The sequence below is a fragment of the Staurois parvus genome, unplaced genomic scaffold (assembly GCF_062004578.1).
Source record: "Staurois parvus isolate SC_StPar_1 unplaced genomic scaffold, SC_StPar_1.0 ptg001062l, whole genome shotgun sequence".
Classification (NCBI taxonomy): domain Eukaryota; kingdom Metazoa; phylum Chordata; class Amphibia; order Anura; family Ranidae; genus Staurois; species Staurois parvus.
Window position 1 is genome coordinate 2,235,214 of NW_028318858.1, and position 22,018 is coordinate 2,257,231.

The 22,018-nt window shown below is 40.6% G+C and overlaps 1 protein-coding gene across 50 annotated transcripts in view; it reads left to right on the forward strand.

Moving 5' to 3' along the window:
* RIMS2 (regulating synaptic membrane exocytosis 2) overlaps window positions 1-21,574 on the forward strand; it is a 919,325-nt gene extending 897,751 nt beyond the window's left edge. For all 50 annotated transcript variants that reach the window (XM_089658335.1, XM_089658295.1, XM_089658297.1 and 47 more), the window contains 5 exons: window positions 4,288-4,429; window positions 6,759-6,871; window positions 11,289-11,390; window positions 14,612-14,751; window positions 17,581-21,574. In XM_089658335.1, the coding sequence (XP_089514461.1) occupies window positions 4,288-4,429; window positions 6,759-6,871; window positions 11,289-11,390; window positions 14,612-14,751; window positions 17,581-17,799 (716 nt within the window). In that variant the 3' untranslated portion in view covers window positions 17,800-21,574. The remainder of the gene's footprint in view (window positions 1-4,287; window positions 4,430-6,758; window positions 6,872-11,288; window positions 11,391-14,611; window positions 14,752-17,580) is intronic.
* The last annotated feature ends 444 nt before the right edge of the window (window positions 21,575-22,018 follow it).

Genomic DNA, 22,018 nt, shown 5'->3' on the forward strand with positions numbered 1-22,018 from the left:
AACTATGCTAGTCACCTGTAACAGGATCACTTTACTTCACATTTATGGCGTACCTTTACTCTGTGTTGTTTTTGCTAATGCTCTGGGACAAGGCTGAGGTTGCCGTCAGGGAATACTCGACCTTAAGGTGGGCCACTACTCTTAGAAATGAACGTACACCATATACATTTGCGCAACAACTGTTCTCCAGTTACTCTCCGTTCCCTGTGTAAATGTACATCTTCCCACTGTTGCTTGCAATTAAGCAGTGCCGAACACTGACTACGGCCACCTGTCTAGCGTTTTCTACTACCAGTCTCAGGTAGCAGAATGGAACCCCACCATGCACATAGCGCGGGCTCAAATGTGCACTTGACTTTTATTCTCAAACCTCCGTACCTCTGTACAGGATGGGGACCTCTGCAATGCAATACCACTCCCGTTGCTATGTGAGACAGAATGTGACGTAGGAAGTGCCGACAACTCCCTCACAGCTAGAGGATGACCCACCTATAACAGGTACATATTTCCGACAGGCTGCCTGCTGACTGTACCTCCATTGCTCATGGCAACCACATGTGTGACTTGCACTGAGATAACTCTTCACGTGCCGACTCTTCATACTGCATATGTTAGTGACCCAAAACTGTAGCTCTGTGCCAGTTACTTGCAATGCAATCCTTTATATGACTTCAGACCAGGCAGAAGGCAAATTTTAACACTTTACTTAATACAGTTCAAAACAGTACAGAGTCCAACAAAAGAACAGCCTTTTTCTTAAGTTCCTAATCCTACTTAGCCTATGTGCTTACCCCAGGCACCTGCAAAGGTTAACTCCATGGGTTTTTAGGTCACAAAATGGCATTCCCCAGCAGCTGGTGTCTTCAAGGAGATCCGCAGGTGTGTATCTCTCACATCTTCAGCACTTATGGACCCCTCGCCTCTTTGTGCCTTCCAATAACAAGAATTCTGGGCTCTCTCTTCTATTTCCCATTCCCCTGGGGCTCTCAGGCTCCAGACCACTGTCCCTTTTTATATCCACAGGAGCACTGGGCCGGACCCAATGATTGTGCCAAATGAAAAACATGGGAACTAAGTTGACCCCAACCCTCTTGTCTGGGGCAGCACCTAACTAGCTAATTCTAACCTGCTTACAAACTGACTGGCCAAAACTGATTGAATGGTTGACATATCCTTTAACCCCCACCAGTTGACCACTTTACTTGACTGGTTTCTTGGCATAATGTTATGTGACCAGTGGTCAGAGGGAGATAACAGCGGTGGTTTCTTTTATCAACTATATATTTTGGTAGCCAGTATAGTGTGGGGTCCTTAATACAGCACAGTATAAAGATGTTTATTCCTGGTAAAGAAAAAAGGCACTGCTGGCTTTCCCTACCATACTTTGTTGCACTGCAACACTTCTTGTGCCCTTCAAAACCTTTATATAATCCTGATTTCAGCCTGTTATTGTGTGGTTCCATGTAAACTATATAGCTCCATGTTTTGCTTTCTAGTTTGCTTTGCATGTCGAAATTATAAAAATGCACACATGAATGAGAATAATGATTCCTATTGAAAGGTCATGAGCCATTTTCCTACTACTGAAAGTGCCGTGCTATTATAGACATTCAGTTCTCCGAGACAGGCTCATTCTGGTTTTCAGGCCATTATCGTCATTGAAATAAGCAGAGCTGTTTCTCAATTCACAGGTATTCTCGTATATTATCCTTTTTTATTGGGTGATTATACCATTTTCAGAGGTTTATGCTGTTTTCTACTTATAATCTCACACAGAAGCACATCATAGTGATACTGTGTATTTTAGTCAGATTATGTTGTGTTCTTCTTTCATTTGTACAAAGCACACAAACGTTGTTCTACCTATTAGGATCTGTCTACATTGTATTACATTCAATATGGCAACATATTTTTAGCTGTACTGCCATTTACTAGCTGAGTGTGTTTGGATACTACCAGTGCTGGCCATCATTGTCTAGCACATGTTGGCAAGACTTGGGATGGTAATAAAGAGGACCATGTGGTTGGAATTTAGTCTTTATTAGAGTGTTCAGTTTGTTATTTAGCCTCGTGTGCCCTTGCATGCACTAGAGTGCGCTTGTTTTATTTTACCTGCAGACTGGAAGTAGCCACTTAAAGTGTTTATAAATGCTCATCTTGTTTTCTTTAAGAAAATAAACAAATCATACTTATCTGCTCTGTCCAATGGTTTTGCACAGAGTATTCCTGATCCTCCTCTTCTTGGGTCCCCCGCTGGTGTTTATGGCCCCTCCCCCTTGCCTAGTGTCCCCAGAGCAATCTGCTTGCTCTGGGGGCACTCATGCATGCTCGCTCCCAAGCCACCGTGTGTCTATGAGACACAAGGAACGTGGCTCAGTCCCGCCCCCCCCCCCCTCCTCACTGGCTATGATTGACAGCCTCAGCCTCATTGGCTGAGCCAATGTCTCAGCCAATGAGGAGTGAGGGACCTGGGAGAACATCCACTCTTTTATGTACATTGCTGGCTCGGGCTCAGGTATGTATTTAGAGTGGGGCTGCACACTGAAAGTTTTGTACCTTCGAGCATTGTATGCATGGAGGTAAAAAACCTTCAGCCTTTGCAACCACTTTAAGTTGTATGTAGACCATAACAATGAACTTCTCTTATTTATGTTTCTATTTTTTCTTTTTGCATTAATATACTTTGCATGGTCTAGTGGTCTCCCTTTCCTCTACAACTACGCCTCTTTTGGTATGTTGTTTAGGTCAAATATTTTTTGTAAAAAAAACCTGTACTGAGAAATTAGATCAGCATTTTCAGAATTGGAACCTGTAGGTACACAAGCTTTATGGACCAAAAGAATCCCCCTCTGCTAGGATACTAGTGTAACTGTATAAATGACTTTATATGTGATGACTGTATTTCTGGATGTAAAAGAGGATGTCTAGTCAATGACTAAGAGCCTTTTTTTCTCTGTCACCTATAGGCACAAGTCTATTGTGCCTAGAGGTAAATCAGCCTCTGTATGATGCTATAGATCATAGTCTTCAGTGCTTTCTATGTCACTGAGCCAGAAGTATGCAGATCAGAACCTGACTTTACTCTGGCTTTCCTGACCTGTACACTTAAGTCAGTCAAAAACTATTAAAGCCAGAGAATGTAATTATTGTGACTTCGAGCACAAAGAAATTCAAGCACTGTATGGCCAGCTTAAGGGTATGTTCACACTTGAGCAGGGCCTGTGTGTCGCGTTTGTGCGGGCCCAGCAGCCTATTCTTTTGAATGGGTTGCTGTTCATGCTGGAAAAAGTCCCTGATCCTTTTTTCAAAACACAGCTGCTCAGAACCAGATGGCACCATGTTTTCCAATGCATAGGGGTGCCATTAACAATCAGTGGCACTCTCGTGCATCTGTTAAAGAGCAACGTGTTTTTCCTACGGGTCAGGGAACCCATGCGATTACCACACGGTTTCAAACCTGCATATGTGTGAACCTGGGCTAACTCACTGATTGAAAGCTCCGATTTGAGGAACCTTTGTTCACATGATGAAATTTCTCTTAGGGAGCCCATGGTTTTGTGAAAGAGTCATGGTGGCAATACGTGTCTACTGGGGGTAGGCATTGGTTCTATATGGTGACCCCAACATTACTGGCAAACATGCTCCCTAGACTCCTGGAATCAGCAACTATTATTAACCGTTTTCCAGATGTTAACAAATCTCAAATGTTTACTTTCAAGAGAAAAAAGGTAGACGGTCATCTAAAATGACATGCTTTAGCATTTCATTTACTATTATTTATCCTTTCTAGAGTTCTTCTTTAACTACTAGTTCTTCTTTACCACGTTGAAAAATATCTGTGTTGCCTATTTGTTTTTTAAATTATAACAGGATGTTACACATAGAAAAAAAAGCAAATGATTCTTGTGTTTTGCATATGGCTGTTCTGAATGAATGCTGTGATACATTTTACTGAGTATATAAACAGAAGGAAACAAAATTGAAAGTTTTTCCCCATAGTAACCATAAAGGTTCCAGGTGAGAGAAGGAAACTCATCTGAAAGGGTGAATATCGGCTTTAAAGATGATTGCCTGGAGTGCATCATTTCCCTATAGATCTAACCATCATTGGCCATTCCAGCCTCGAATCGTGTCTGTGGCTACCTTTATGATAATCTCTGTCCAAGTTTGTTCTGTGTCAGGAAATCTTCTTCAGTGGATGGTGGGGAGATGTAACACAGTTCAGAGGAATCCACACGTCTGTTGGAATTTTGCAGTCTAACCACGTGTGACTTTTCTGTTTTTCAGAAGTTGGAGGTAAAAAGTTAAAAAGCACGATCCAACGAAGTACAGAAACTGGACTAGCAGTGGAGATGAGAAATTGGATGACCAGACAAGCAAGTCGAGAGTCTAACGATGGGAGTATGAACAGTTACAGCTCTGAGGGAAAGTAAGTCAATGTATAAATTGTACAATTAGAACAAGTGTTGGCAATTGTGAATATTATTATTATTATACAGGATTTATATAGTGTCAACAGTTTGCTCAGCGCTTTACAATATAACGGGAGACAATACAGCAACAATACAGTTCAATACAAGGGGGTTAGGAGGGCCCTGCTCCTTGGAGCTTACAGTCTAGGAGAGATATGTGTCCAATGATGATACGTCTTTGTGGAAATTGTATTGTTGGTTTTAGCAAAGTCCATTTGTGAATTGGTTGGGAGAGATATTCAGAACCCACCACATTGGTAGACATTGATGCACTATCCCCTCTCCCATGTGACATAACAGGGTGCCTCTTGACTGGCCCTGTGCTATTACGAGGAGGAGATTAAATATTATTATTATTATACAGGACTTATATAGCGCCGACAGTTTGCTCAGCACTTTACATAATGGAGGGAGACAGTACACTAACAATACAGTTCAATACAAGAGGGATTAGAGGGCCCTGCTCCTTGGAGCTTACAATCTAGGAGGTGAAGTAATGTACAGAGCTTTCATTACCAGTCCTGGCAGCTCAGCTGTGCGCAGGACTGGGGAAAGATGGTTGCATGCTTTTGAGGAGGGAGGGGGGCTAAGTGACCCATTTCCTTTGCCAGGGCATACGAAATGCTTTGTTTTCAAGTATAGGGCTTAAAGGATTAGTTCACCTTTTATAAAAAAAATAATAAATGCACATCTTTTTACAGGTAAAAAAAATGTGCATTTATTATTTTTTTTACATTGGAGCTTGTAAAGCATTGTACCCACGATCTGTTGATACGGTGCATACAGGCAGGCAGTTGCTGAAGTGCAGGAAGAATCAATGAACTATAAGAGCGTTCACCGGCGCCCTTGCAGTTCATTGAGAATTACAAGCTGTTGGCCATGGTGGCTGACAGTTCTTGTATTTCATTCATTCATAGAACTCTGTGAATGAATGACTTGGCCATGTGGGTGGAGCCCCACATGACCGCTCTGTTTTCAAATTGTGACAGTGGGTGCAGAGAGAAGATCCCCCATCCGCTGTCAATGAGAGGGAGGATCAGAGGGAGAGGAGGCAGGAGCTGCAACATGTAACATATTCCACCCTAAATGCAGGTGGAACAAAATGTGAACTTAACCTTTAACAGGCTGTCATGCAATTCAGGAACCAATACGTTCTGTATAAAGTCGGTAGTTTAAAGTAGCTATAGAAAATATTCTTTCATTGACAAGAGGAAAGGTTCAAGAATCTTAAGTACCTCCTGTGCCTTTTATTAGCTATAAATAATAGGTGAAATTACAGTATGCAATGTCTCTATGAATTGGAGGTTCATTGCAAACAATATTCACCTGAAATCACTACTCTGTTTAGAATTTTAGTATTTCGTTTAAAGGATGTTCACTTTTCACAACGTACCGCAGTTGGGGTGTAACATGTAATGTTTTAATAAATAAGCAGCCCCCGAACCCCACCTGAGCCCCATTTGTGACAGCAGCTGGTGGATCTTCTCCCCACACCCACTATCACAATTTAAAAAGAGCGTGGCCATGTGGGGCTTTGCCCAACTGTCATCATCATTCATTCACAGATTTCTGTGAATGAGAGATCTGCAACTACCATCAACCCCTGTCGCTGATGGCTTGTAGTTCTCAATGAACTGCAAGGGCACTGGTGAGCACTCTAGTAGTTAATTTATTCTTCCTGTCATTCATTAACTGCCTACTTGTACAAGGTACGTGCAGACAGCTACACTGACAGTCTGCAGGAGCCTGACACTGGACTGCAATGCTTTACAGGCTCCCAATAAAAAAAATAATTGCACATTTTTTACCTGCAAAAAGATGTGGATTTATAATTTTTTTAAAAAAGGTAAATTTAGCCTTTAAAACAAGTTGTGTGTCAAGGGCATCATTTTGACATTTCTGAGATTGTTCAGAACTGACATTTTGGCAACAGTTGACTTCCTTCAGACTTGCTTGAAGCGAATTTTGTAATCCCATAGACTTGTATGGGTATGCAAAATGACCAAAAGCCCTTTGACACAGGACTTGAATATGACAACACCAGGAGTTCCATTTTTAAGATTTACTATAAAAACACACTGAGAAAAAGATCAAAACATTCTGAAAGTTTTGAAGAGGCATTTCTGAATTGGACTTCTTATGCTTGTACTTGTGTTTTGTAAATCATTTATTCTTCACTTATGTATTTTACCTTTTACAAAATGAAAATGTGTTAATTTCATATTGTTATGATTATTGATTATGTATATGATATTTTTTAATATCCATTTTATATCTTTCCCAAAGCTTAATATTTCCTGGGGTCCGGTTGGGTTCTGACAGCCAATTTAGTGATTTCTTGGATGGATTAGGTCCTGCACAGCTCGTTGGAAGACAGACCTTAGCAACTCCTTCAATGGGTATGTGATTGTTGTCCTTGGCAAACAATGTTGGAATTATACTGTGCAAAATGTTTTGTTTTATAAAAATGTGGGTTTTTCTTTAATGAAATAACAGTAAAAAAAATAGCGCTTCATATGGAAGCATTTTATAAATGTTGAAGATTGATTAAAAGATTACTGTATTTTTAGTTCCTTAAGGCCTCATTCAGACAGCCACTGGCACCTTTACTGCGTGCAAGAGGCATTTTTCTTTTGGCATCTGTGTACGGAGCTAGCTGCTTGCAGGCTGCATAAGGAAGTGGATGCAGACGCAGCGGCTGCACGGACACAGCTGCATGTCAGATTTGACAGGTGTGCAGTAGTTGATGCATGGCACTAAATGCAGACTGTCTGTGCTTGGGTCCACGCACCTACTCCTGCACATCTGTCAAATTTTGACATGCGGCTGCATCTGCATCCACTTCTATAGGCTGCTTGCACACAGCTGGGGGAAGATGCAGCACCTGTCTGAATGAGTCCTAATTGACACTCCCTTCCTCCCCAGCAGTCCCCATAGTCTTATACTCACCTGGCCTCGCCCCTGCTAGATTTTTCCTATGTGGTCAGGCAGCTCTCTGCGTGCACGAAAAAAAAAAGCCTTTATTAATTTTATTCATTCTGTCTGTCTGTCTGTCTGTCTGTCTGTCTGTCTGTCTATCTATCTATCTATCTATCTATCTATCTATCTGTCTGTCTGTCTGTCTGTCTGTCTATCTATCTTTCCATCTATCTAATATATAGATTGCAATTAAATAAGTACATGGGAATATCTATATTTGTTTATTTCTTACTGTTAGGCTTGTCTTTCTGCTTCGTAGTACTTCACAATACACTCACCGGCCACTTTATTAGGTACATCTGTTCATTTGCATGGTAACACAAATTGCTAATTAGCCAATCACATGGCAGCAACTCAATGCGACTTGCTGAAGTTCAAACTGAGCATCAGAATGGGGAAGAAGGGGGTTTAAGTGACTTAGAACATGGCATGGTTGTTGGTGCCAGACGGACTTGTCTGAGAATTTTTAAAAAACTGCTGATCTACTGGGATTTTCAGACACAACCATCTCTAGGGTTTACAGAGAATGGTCCGAAAAAGAGAAAATATCCATTGAGCGGCAGTTGTGTGGATGAAAATGCCTTGTTGATGTTAGAGGTCAGAGCAGAATAGGCAGACTGGTTTCTACATTCTAGAAAGGCAATAGTAGCCCATGTCAATATGGACCAAAATCTCTGAGGAATGTTTCCAACACCTTGTTGAATCTATGCCACAAAGAATTAAGGCAGTTCTGAAGGCAAAAGGGGGTCCAACCCGGTACTAGCAAGGTGTTCCTTATAAAGTGGCCGGTGAGTGTATATTTGCTCCTTCTTGCAATGCAAATCTGTGAGTTGGTTGACTCATTGAAAACAATCTATGGTATAGCTGAAATCTCAACTCCAGCCAAAACATTTTTTTTCAGTTTGGACATTGAAAGAGTTAGAGTCTCCATCAGGTTCTTATTGTTATGCATGTCTATCTATCTATCTATCTATCTATCTATCTGTAAGACACATAATACACACCTGCCCTATAGGAATGAATAGGGAAGAAAGCTGCCTGGCCGGGAGACTTTGCAGCGGCAGCTTTGCTGGATGAAGGTGGGGGGCGGCGGGGGGAGATTGAGCTAAAGCATTGTCACCCTGTAACATGAAGTGTCTGAACTGGATCACCAGGTATTCTTTTAATGAAAGTTGCAAATTGAAAAATATTGAAAATAGGCTGGGGAAATTCTTGTCCAGAATACCAAAATGTTCTCATAACACAACTATCCGGGAAATGGCTTATAAGGGTCTGTTTTGGTGGTACTGGGTACCAGCTCAAACAGCTCATGCTGTCCCAGATTACTATGACGTGCTTCAGATGGTGTGGTCAATGTAGTGATGTACTACACACCCGGTGGTCCTGTCTCAAACTGGCCTCATTTTGGTCAGAACGTTTGGCCTCCTTCAAAATTTGTTGCATATAGGATGTGCAAATGGCTCTCCTCCACCATCCGATTCCAATCCTTTTTCTCCTACCAACAGCAATTGGCTACATAATTGTTTCTGGCTGCTAAACAAATGATAGCCAAAGTCTGCAAGAAGCCCACAGACCGTTTGCATGAAGTTAAGGAATGTACGAACACAGTATTCCCAATAACTGGCAGACTAAATTCCTCAGAATATGGGAACTGTGGATGCTTTTCCATCTTTGAGCTCTTCTAGCCTGAGTTATTGTTATCTTCTCAGGCTTTTATCTTTTACCCCCCCCCCCCAGTTTCTCCCATATTATTCCTATTCGTATCTCCTCCCCTACCACCCCTTCATCTCCCTGTACCTACGTTTTCAATCAGTGAATTAGGTCACCTAATCACACCTACAGGCAGGCTCTTTAGCAGTAATATCACATAGGTCCTGAATGTTTACCAAGGCAAATATTGTGTAGGGTAAATTAAATAACTGGTTATTTCTGTCACGTGTTTTAGGCCCTGCATGGGCCAAATAAAATGAATGTAACAGAAAATTCCTGAAATTTTCTTTTGAAATTACAATAACATTTTAAAGCTTATATGAGATTTTAATGACTGGAATTAAAGTGCAGTAATTTAAAATTTTAGTAATTTTACAATTATATTACTATTCTATTTGTGTTGCTGCTGTTTTAAAGTGGAGCGTCACGCAATTTTTTTAATAGTGTAGTAAAGGTTCCTTTTGCCTAGAGCAGGGGTGCTCAACCCGTGGCCTGCAGAGCCCTCTGAAGTGGCCCGCGACCTCAAACCAGGGAAACGCATGCCCGCGGTCGACAACCTATTGACCGTGATCTGGGCTTGCCGATCCTAGAACAACAGAGTGCATCGAGCTGGTGCCGGCAGCAGAGGAAGCTGTCGGCTGTGGAGGGAACAGGAACTGCATAAGCCGATGCTTCCTCTGTTGCGCCAGCTCCTGTCCCAGGTGGAGTGAGGCTAAGTGCACTTCAACTGGACCTTTCTAGCAGCTTGGAGAGCTACGCCAGCAGAAGCTGGAAGAGGAAAGGAAGGTCGGTGTATTAAACAACACATACACTGTGCTTTTGCAACAGGTGTATTAGCACCTATAAAAGGGTTAACAACTATTAGGCTGCTTTCATACCGATCCGCAGGTACAGCGCAGTCCACTTGCGGCTTTCCTACAGGTTAGCTGCCCTGAGCCATACATTTCTATTATATCCTGCAGGTTTGATGTGCTTTCTGAAAGTGCAGCACACCCACAAGATAAAATAGAAGTAAATGGCAAAGTGCAGCTAACCCGCAGGAAAGCCACATGTGCACTCTGTTTCACCTGTAGTGCATGTAAACCGCAACGCATCATAGCAGTCTTATAGGAGACTCAAGAAAGTAAGGGCCTGTTTATGTTTGTAGTTTGGAGAGGGGGGGGAAACCCCATTATTAAGACGTGGTTTTAAAACCACTACACCCCACCTCTCCCCTCCCCGACCACTGGTGTAGCATCAGATGTGGCATTGGCAACCCTGCCCCATGCTCCAGGGGGCCAGTGGGACCTCCCTGTCTTATTCTGTTTTACATTTTGACAGGTGGGGCAGCAGGGGAATCATATACAGAAACCAAACCTCTCCATTTTCCTCCTGCAACTGCTGAAAGCTGGCATCTTCTCCTCTCCCTTCCACAGGCATTCAGTGGCTGCAGAAGAAAAATGTTCTATTCAAAATAAAAACAATTTAAATTCTAAACCATTTTATTTCATTGTGGCCCATGACCAGTTACCAAATCACTCGCTCTTCAAAGGGTTGAGCACCCCTGGCCTAGAGGAAGGATTTATCTTACTTCTATCCCAGTGGGTATGGTCGTAAGGACTGGGAGTGAGTACAAATCTCTCCAAAGTGGATAAAGGCAACAATAACAACACTTTTATTTATTCGGCTTCATTCACATCGGTGTATACATCCATACCTCCGTGCAGAGGGTCATGTTTATGGACCTAGGGAATGACAGGTGTTCCATGCAGCCAGTCTGAAAAACACAGCTGCTGTACAGGTCTTCTCGCACATGCTAGTGTTCACATTTGTAGAGGGATGGGCGCACAGCTCTAAATGCAGGTAATCTGGTGTCCACCCCTGTACGGATATAACCACTGCGGATACACGGAACACCTATCACTCCTTGGAACATAAACATGAGCCTCTGCACAGAGGTATGGTCTATGTGCCCCTATGAATGAGGCCTTGGGGTGAGAGTAAAACATGACAAACGTTCTAAGCCTTTCCCACTCGGAAATGGGTCAAACATTTTTTGGCTGGAAATATACTTTAAAACCCTGTTATTCACAGTTAAAGATCCATAAACCATGTTAGTTATTTATTGTTTCTGTTTCTTTCCTATAGGGGACATTCAGGTTGGAATGATGGATAAGAAGGGACAGTTGGAGGTGGAAGTTATACGAGCACGTGGGCTTGTAGTAAAACCAGGGTCCAAGACACTGCCAGGTGAGGTGTCATTATAAACTAGATATACTTACCGAAAGTCCTGCTTATATTAGCTGAAATGGGTACACAGCTGTGCATTCATTTGCCTGTGGATGTAAATGAAAAAAGAAAGTTTATGGGCTTGTTTGTGCTAAACATTTAGTAGTAATGTTAACCAGTGTGACTGATTTGTGGAAAGGTCATGCTGACATGTACCTAGAATTACAACATTTTATTCATTTCATTATCTTATCACATATAGTATGTTTTTAATAACAGGGAGTAAATGTGATATTTCTCTTTCAGTTCATGTAACGTGCAAGCAAAGATGTTGGCACAAAAAAAGTGGGTAGGGAATGTTGCTCTTTATAAAATATGCTGCACTCAAGTCTGAGCCATCAGGTCAACAGACTCATGTAATTTCTTGCTTTAAACAACACAGCACAATCAATGGATTTTACATTTACCCATTAGGTGAACAGTTTCCTGCAATTGATTGTGAATTTTGTTTTAAGGAGTATCTGAAATATCACATCATTAATTGAAGGCATAACACTATTAGCTACTTTAAGTCTGGATTCATATTTTTTTCATTTATGAAAGGATATTTAGGATGACCGGTTTCCTCCCACACTCCAAAGACATGCTGGTAGGTTAATTGGCTCCTGTCTAAATTGTCCGAGTTTCATTCCTGGCCACGCGGGATTTCTTGCATGGTAGGGGTTGGGGAAAGACCTGGCAACCTACCCTGTAAAATAATTGCTAAGATAATTCATGGAAGAAGTCGCTTACGAGTGACAGTCCATACAATCGCCAAGGGTCAGATACCACTGAATGGATAGATAGATAGATAGATAGATAGATAGATAGATAGATAGATAGATAGATAGATAGATAGATAGATAGATTTAGGATGACATTAATGCCAATGGTATTGTCTTCCCTAAAGTGTATCTTTAGCCAGGCTATGGACATTGAAATCTTTCGAAATATATAACAAGCAGTAAGTCATCTTTTACAGGAGTAGCCAGGAGGTGGTAAAAACCGCCTTCCTCTCCAACCCCCCACCTTCATGCAGACAGGTTAGTACACTTTGCTGCGATGTGACTGCTTTGCATTGCGGTGCAGCAATTTAATGCTTCATGCAGAAGTTGACAAGCGGCAGTTTTATGGGGCTGCATCACAACAGAGCCAAACACTTGGCTTGCAGTTGTGGCACAGTCCCAAAATATAAAATTTGCCATTCGAAAAAAAAAAAAACAAAACAAAAAAAAACCAATCTTCAGGAGGTGACAGTATGGCATCCTGAATGTCCCTCTACACTAGCGGTGTGTCACATTACACAGGCGGTTTGTGTGTCCCCATACATAGGTAGTCAGTGTGCCCCGTTGTTTGGGCAGTCAGTGTGCACCCTTACACGGGTAATTAGTGTGCTCCCTTACATTATGGTTAATGCATCCCCTTTCACTGTTGCCATTGAGTCTCCTTACATTGAGAATACTTACATTGGTACCCCTACATTAGTGGTCACTGTGTTCCTGTACATAGTGGTCAGTGTGCCCCCCTTACATTGATGGACCCAGGGCACCATGAAGCATCAGATGAAAGGCATGGAGGGCACAGTACACCCTCCTACTCCATGAACAACTTGCTGTTCCCCCTGCTGAGCTGTGGCTTATTAGCTATAGATGTCACAGTCTCTTTAGTGCCATGCTGGTAGCGTACAAACTCTGTGCTTGCCTTGTAGGGCTGGCAGTGTACAGCTAAGCAGCCTGTAAAGTTGGCGCCACAAACAAAATGCAAAGCACTTCAGAAACTGACAGCACGGCTCAGTGGAGGAAACTTTGAGGGGGAGGTGGGGTTGCAGTCAGTGCTGGGAAACATAAAAAATATACCTTCAAGACCTGGCAGGAGGAAGGCTGTGGCCTGGCACTGGGCCACTGCCTGGCTGTTGAGAATGACTGTTTTAGAGCACCTGAAGCTGTAATATGAGATTCTTTATAAAATTACTATCTAAAGTTGGCCATAGACCTGAAATGAGCATTTGCTATCTAATTTCAGTTATACAGGGCAATTATTTCATGACTATAGTATCAGTAGACAACCCCAGATTACCTCTCCAAAGGGGGGAAGATTACTCGATTGAACTCATTCAACTGATACTGTATTGTTGCTCCTGAGATAAGTCAGCAATGGAGGTACCAGTCTGCATCATTTTCTGCCCTTCTCTCAGCAAAAGTCCTGTTTCTGTCCATGGGCACGTTTAAGAAAACCTTTAACAAGGATTGCTTATTCAGATGATAAAGCAATGCATGGGCAGATTATACTCTCTATAAAAATATTACTGTTCACATTGTAAAGGAAGTCAAGTCTTGACATAGAACCGATGGATGTATAACATAAGTAGACCATACCCTTGTCTCATCTTCCTTTACCATGTAAATATGGGAGTATAATAATGTTTTCATGGAGAGTGTATTGCATGTCTTGCATTTTAAATACTGGAATAAAGGATACATTCATATTCAGGGTGCAACATGTCATTAAAGGACCCCCACTGCTCTCCGCTCCCCTGCTTTGACAGCTAGCAGGGATCTTCACCCCCTCTAGCTGTCAAAAATTTTTTAAAAACGCTGCCGTGTGGGGCTTCGCCACTGTCATCTTTTCGTTTTCAATAAACCACCATGGCACTATGGAGCACTGTGGTAGTTCATTGTGTCTTCCTGTCAGTGCATCAGCTTGCTCGGATGGGATGTATGGGCAATCAGTTATAATGACAGGTCTGCAGAACATCTGCATGGCATCGTCAACCTGCTGATCGCCGGTGCAATGCTTTACAGGCTCCTGCAACAAAAAATAATAAATGCACATTTTTTTACCTGCAAAAAAAATGTGCAGTTGTTATTTTTGGTCAAAAGGTGAACTTATCCTTTAAATAAAAAGAAAATGTTTTAGAGTAACTGACATGTGTGCCTAAAAACAGCACCTTAGTTCTCTAAAGTGTTGGTATTAGTACTAACCGTTTATTTGTGAATTGGTAAGTCTAAGTGAGCAACACATTGCATTTTGGTTCTCATGGTCATAGGCAGATTCACCTTCGGTGAAAACCACAAAACACTCAGTAGATCCAAAACTTTATAGGCATACCTCTAGAATGTGAAGCTCGTCCATGAAGGATTACAGGTTGTACGTTGTTTGCCATTGCCATATGCTAACCATTTGCTTGTTTTTTCCTCTTGCAGCACCGTATGTAAAGGTGTATCTATTAGAAAATGGAGTTTGCATAGCCAAAAAGAAAACAAAGGTAGCAAGAAAAACGCTGGAGCCTTTATACCAGCAACTGTTATCTTTTGAAGAATCACCTCAAGGAAAGGTCTTACAGGTAAAATTGAACTAAATCGAATATAAGTATTGATAGACCATGAAGTTCTCCTGACTGAAAGGGCACAACAACATGTATATAAAACTACTAGACAACAGGGAGCATCAGAAGCCTTTAGCAATGTCTCTGCAACAGATTTACAGACCTGCACATCCGTATTCCTGGGCAGCAAAGTGCGACAGATTGCAAAACTCAAGGACAAACCTATTGCTGATAATAAAATAGATTTTCCTTCTAAATAGTTGCATAAATTGGAAATGGTCAGGTTTTATTCAGTGGCATGTGCAGAATTTAGAAAATCAAGGGAGGAATTTATTATATGTCACACTGCTCCTGCTTAGCATTGCTTTGCCTTGTGGCAGGATTTTCGGCAAAGAATAGCCTGTCAATATAACCCCTAATCCTTGATAATCTACCCTGTCTAAAAATTGTAATGAAGTCCTAGACTCTTTACAGAGTGGTCTAGTTCCTCAGCTTCAGAATGGAACACTACTGAATAAATGTCTTCTCTATAGGGTATAGCTCAGTAAACCGCTTACGTGGGGAAAACAATTAGTTAGGATTAAACTAGTCACTATACAAAAATTGGCTGCAGTAGCATGTGTGCTTGGGAAGGTTTTGACAGGTTGGGGATTTTTAAGATTGGCCATTTAAGAGAGATTAGATGTAGGCTGCTCTGGTTCTAAACATGTACGCACTGCTTCAGTAAAAACCAATATGGTTTCTTTAAGCCTAGGAGTAATTTCAGCAGAGTCTCCTTACATTGAGAACACTTACACTGGTACCCCTACATTAGTGGTCACTGTGTTCCTGTACATAGTGGTCAGTGTGCCCTCATCAGGCACACACTCATCCAAAAGGAGAGGATACCCTCTTTATAACGCTCAGCATACAGACACAGCTGTAGCTGCAGGAATAGCAAAGACTCGGGAGAGGAAGGCAAAGCTATACACTTATGTCCCCTGCGTTCTGAGTCAGCTATCTTGGCAGTGATTTTGTGCAAAAAAACTGACTTTGTTGCAGAAAATTCCTCCCTAGATAACACAGAGGAGGGAAATATTCTTGGGGGAGCTAAGGTAGACACCGAGGAGCCTGAGGAGACAACGGTCTACATCAGGTCCATGGGGAGTAAAACTGAAAGCCATCCTAGAGCCAGCCTGTAAGCAGCCTCCTAGTTGGGAGAGCCTTAAGACCTGCTACCCATGCCTATGATCTGACATATTGCAAGTATGTAAAGTGCGAACGTTTCCATAGAGATACACACAAACCAACTACAGGAGCAGGGGAAGCTACATAGCCATCTGTGCTGTAGGGCAACAGCAAGGAGAGTCCATGAAGGACGTGTGCAGACAAGTGCCATGACAGCAAAGGAGGTTGAGGCAGGCCTGCTTACATCGTTCTCATGGCAGGATTGGGGTACAGACTCCAAGGCAGTGCTGAGGGTCAGCTGATCCAGAAAGCTGCAAAGGGAGCTCTCTTGGCTCTAGAGAATCTTGACTGAAGAAAATATGTCTCCTTTGTAAAAATTTAAAGTCAGCAGCTACAAAAACTAGCTGCTGACTTTTAATAAACAGTCTGTCACCTGTCCCTCAATCCAGCATTCTGCTCAGCCCAGCAGTTTTCAGTTTGTGTCTGCTGTCCCCGGCGCCGGCATCTTTACTATGGGCACCCGGCTGTGGCACCTTGCAGCTTCACAGCCAGGTGGCCACTGAGCATGTGCGAGTGGCACTGCGCACTGTAAATGGTCCCGCAGTCTTCTGGGACCTGTCACGTGTCACAGAAGGCTGAAAGGGGGGGGGGGGATTTCCATTTCTAATCACCTAGGCGGGTACCCATCCTCCCCCCATCCCCAAAAGCTCAATTTCACAAATAGGAGCAGGGGAGGAGGCCTTAAAGCAGAACTTCCCCTTTTTTGTGGAGCTCAGCTTTAATAAGAAAGAAAAATTACAGTTGTATTTCACTGATTAGAAAAGATGTCCGTTCTCCTAGAACACTAGCAAGAAACAGAAGCATGATGAGAATGGAAGGGGTTATACACTAACAGTTTTAGTGTTCAATTTTCCTGTAGGCGGCAGCATGACCTATACGTTTCAGACTTCCTTCTACCCTGTGTCTCTTAAGGAACAATTGGGATACAAGGTTACACATTTATGTAAAACATTATAACACAATTTTAATATACTTCTGGGTGGCATAGAATATGCTTTTCCCAAACTTAGTTGTTTTATAGAAAAACTCTTTCAGCTTACATATAGGTTGGGAGGAAAAGGGGGCTCTGCCTTTTATTACAGAACCTTGGTTATGTTTTCCTGTGGGACATTCAGCATGGCCTGTAAAATCAGACATGCAAGTCTTGGGCCAGTCTTGAAATTAGATAGTTAGACCAGTGTGAAAATCCACTATGGACCAGTGGACTATGGATGGGTTATTTGAAAAAAAAAAAAAAAAAAAGGGAATGGAAGTGAAGTTATTGGCAATTGTTGTCAATCACGTGTACCTTGTTATTTATAGAATAATTTAACATGAATTCTGATTGGTAGCTATTGGCAACACCAGTTGTATTTTTATATTCCTTTCTCCAGTTTAGTCATCATTACTGTAAAGGCACAGACTGATTCTATGGTCTACTTTGGTCTATTTAGAAAGGATTTCACACAACGTTTTCCAAGAATTCTCATATTTTTCCAGTTGAATCCAATTAGAAGAATGGGAGAAAGCAGTGGGAATCTTGTGTGAAAACCTTTAAATGTGGTGATCTAGAATATGTAGATTTTTTTCAGTTTTAATCAGATTGTTCAATTAATTTCCTCTTTTTTTATATATCTACAGATAATTGTGTGGGGTGACTATGGACGTATGGATCATAAATCTTTTATGGGTGTGGCACAGATACTTTTAGATGAACTGGACCTGTCCAATATGGTGATTGGATGGTTTAAACTATTTCCCCCCTCCTCTCTAGTAGACCCAACATTGGCTCCTTTAACCAGGAGAGCGTCTCAGTCATCTCTTGAAAGTTCCACGGGACCTTCTTATTCTAGGTCATAGCACCTGTAAAAAACTGTTGTCTCTGCAACCAGCGTTTCAAAAATAAATAACGACAAAATCACAAGATAACGAAATCTGACAGGTCGCACACCCTGGTAAACACTGCATGCTTAATTTTGTGTCTTCTGAGCCTGTTGCTAGGGATATTGGGCGATCCTGCACTCTCAGTGGAAGTCGCACACATTGTGCGCTATAGAAGGCTCTCAGGTGATGGAGGGGAGCTAGCCGACGGCATTGAAGACCAGTGAAGCTCAGTTCTAGTTAAGTCTGAAGCCATGGATTATTGACACTAACAAAAGAAATATTTCACGCGACGAAAGTCATCTTCAGTGACATATCACGTTGTTGCAACATTTTCTTTTTTATATTTGCCCCCAAAGATCGGGAACGCCTAAGAAGGAGCCCTGAGTAAGGAGATCGATAAAGTATGGGGTACTACAAGGAGGATGAAGTCCGATGGAACGCCAGTGTTATCAAGAATGATCATTATAGAAGGTCACACATGCCCATAGTTTGAAGCAAAGTTGGTTTAGCAGTAGCATAAACGGAGTCCACTATTTGACGAATTTCACCGGGGAAGAATTTTTCTGTGGTTATCCAGTACTTCAGAGACAAAAAAAAAAGAATTTTTTTGTTTTGCATGAACATGGATCTACGTGAACACTAAAATAATTTTCTTTGGGCTGCAACTTGCAAAAAATATGAAACAAAATAATAAAAAGATACAGCCATTTTCAACAATTTATATTCTTTTTAAGAAAAAAATTTCACTAGTGCATGGTTTAAAAAAAAAAAAAGGGGGAGCGAATGCAACGGCGTGAAACAAAGACAAACCACGTTTATCATTCTAAAAAAACCAATCATGGTCTGTGTTTTTGCAGGCATATGTTAAAATAAAATTTCTTTCTAGCAAATATTTAAATTTCTCTTTATGTGACAAAAAATGTAACATATATGATTTATTTAAATGTTAAAGGTACAAACCTTGTAGAGTTGAACATGTACATGTCCACCATTTCTTCTTTCCTAGGTCCCTGTTTTTTGCATTGTGTCCCACGATCTTCCCAAACCTCTTTTTCTGATGCCATTCTTTCAGGTTGGTTGATGGCACACCACCTTACCCTGTGTGCCTTGATTGCTTCTCTGTCCCCATGTTTGGAAACTTTTTGCAGATTTTTTTCCTGCATTCTTGAAATGTTTGACAGAATTCCTTGTTTGACCTGCCAGATACAGTGGAGGTCATCCTCTTGATGTCCATTGCATAGCAACCTTTCTTGAAAATCAAGCATGTTGAAAAGAATTTTGCAACATGGCTTGAGAATACCTAAGGTAATTCAGCATGTATTTGATATAAAAGATATTTGAACTTTTTTGCAATATCTTGTACAGTGCATGGTAACGATTTTTTTCACCATCAAATTGAGTCTTAAAGGGAATAAAATTATATAACTAAGTGGCCATTGTCCATCTTCGTACATTCTCAGTGCCCAGCATTGTTAAACTCGAGAGTTCAGTGGAAAGTCCTCTCTTTGAACAAAAGAATATCCACTATTTTTCAATTAAGGTATGCCCTTTTTGCACTTTGTCGGAGTTGTGTATCATACAAGCAACGTTTTTACTTGATCTTTTATTTTCAATGCTACAAAGGTCAAACTTTTCAAAGTTGCTTTGTTATGGAAGGCAGTTCAGTCGGCATCATGGCTGACCACACTTGCTGATTTTTTCTGGCCGATGGCATGCTTCTTTAAATGAACTGTTATGTTATGGTGAAGTAGTTCTAACACTGGGCTCTAGCTGCCATATTTGTGGTCCTGTAACTTTTTAGGAACACAACCATTGAGCTCTGTGGGACCTCGATGTTCACCCCCTCCCCCTTCCCAACTTCCTGAGGTAAAACCAAAAATATCTGTTTGGGTGTGTTGCCGATTTGCATCTTGAAATATGAAGACTCTAATATTATTTATCATAGTGTACTGGTTCAGAAAGATGAATTGTGACATTGCCTTTATTTTGTTTTTTACTTTCTTAATCTTCAAAATCAGTCTTAAAGTGAACCTACAGCCATCTTATAGACATTAAAGTGTTTACATATTCTTAACAAGTGAAAAACGAAGATTAAAGCAAGCCATCTGTAGTTAAAGGCACTGTGGAGCAATTCATCCTCAAGGCTAACGACAGAGATGCTGAAGTCAGGTTGCAATCCCGTTCTGAGCAGCTTAGAGCACTTGCTGTTTGCTCACATTAGAAGGCTGGCAAGCTGCCAGAGTACTAAGGCCATTTAATGCCTCTACTCTGACCTACGAGGATGAATATCTCCACAGTACCTGCAACTACAGAGGTCAGTAAGGGCTTGTTTTAAAGCTCATGTATCGTTTGTTCAGAATAGGTAAATATTTGAATGCCCATAGCCTGGCCACAGGTTCACTTTAAGGTAACCATAGACATTATATATTTATTGGGTGCCTCCTAAATACTCCAAAAAATGTACAACCATATTCTGTGAGCATTTGATTTTCTATTCATGAGTGATGGAGAACTCTCCAAAATTGCCAACACAGTCTGTACTCTTTTTCTTATTTGGTCATGTCTTAGTCGGTCATGTCCCAAAGCTTTATTTTTTTTTTTTTTTAGCCTTTTGTACCCTACACTTTACCCAAACCTGTTGAAAGTGAAAGGGCCATTGACTCTGTATCTAATGTCTATGTGCATCTTTATAACTCTTGACTCTCTAGCTGGTGTGGAGTTACAATTTCCAGAATGTTTTGCAGGCTAGACTTTGCAGTTCCACAACAGCTGGATTACTCCCAAGTTAGTGTTTCTTCCAAAAATGAACAATAAATTAAAATATAAACATGCAATTTATGTGCATGGGCTGTAAATTGTTATATATAAAAGTATACTTACATGTAAGTTTTTGCTCATGTACACAAATGTTAACAGGCATATTTATACATGTGTTTAGATGGATATACACATCATTGAGCACATCTATAGACAGTATGGAGGATTTTATTTTACAAATAGCAGGTCATTAAAATATTATCCCTATACTTTAATCCCCTCTAATTCTAATTGGGTAAAAAAATGTACCTTTGGGCAAAAAAAAAATGTAATTGCCTTTTAATTTATGTTATCGTCTTTCCATCAGGTAGATAGATTATCCTTTTTTGTTAACTATAAAGCTGTTTATCAAAGTAATTTTAGATGGTTGTGAACCAGCAAAACAAAAAAGTATATAAAAAAAAATATATATATATATATATATATATATATATATATATAAATATATATATATATATATATAAAAATATAAAATACCATCTACAGTATCATCATGTCATAAATGAAAGTAAATCGATGTATTGAAAATGCAGTGTAATATGTTATTTTCTGAAAAAAAAAAAACAAAAATAAATCCCAAGATGCATTTTTTCTTTCTAATTTTTATAGGGAGAACAAGACCGTATATAAGATTTGTACATAAATATCATTATGCAGTATTTATTTTAAAGATGAAAAAATTGATGTATTTTTTTTTTTATTTCACATGATGTCTGCAGCTGAGCTCATGGTATAGTCATGTTACTCGCGCTATACCTGGGACCTCTGCAGTCTTGTACATAGTATGTTTAAAAAAAAAATTTAAAAAAAAAAGCAAGAGAAATTTACAGTTGGGTAATATGGCAGATTAGCCCTGCAATGAGCACCAACTAATGTAAAGCATATTAATTACGGTGGTGGTATTTAAGACTTTCAATAAAACATTTTCTTTACACATTTGGAATATGATGTATTTTTTTCCTCTAGTCATATTTATTTTTTGATCCTAGTGTGAAATCAGTGGATTGATTGTGAGTGAAGTTTGTAACTTAAAGGGAAAGCACTTTGAGAAAAATATGCCATTGCTGACTTTCATGCCATTTGCCTGTCTGCCATGCTAACCTCCTGGCTTCAGTATTTTCTGAGTCACTAACCTGAAACAAGTATAATTCACACTTCTTTTGGGTCCGTGACTGAGACATACAGAACTAAGAGGATCAACATATTGATTAGCATTTTCAAACCCAGCTCTGCAGCGGCAGCCTCTATATTTCTTTTATATTTGTTATAAAGCCTAATTGAAATATAAGTTAAATCTGTTCAATACATTCCTGGTGCAACAAAACTGAAAGTATTACAGGTTTTTTTTTTTTATAGAGAGCAGCCATAGCCTTTGTAG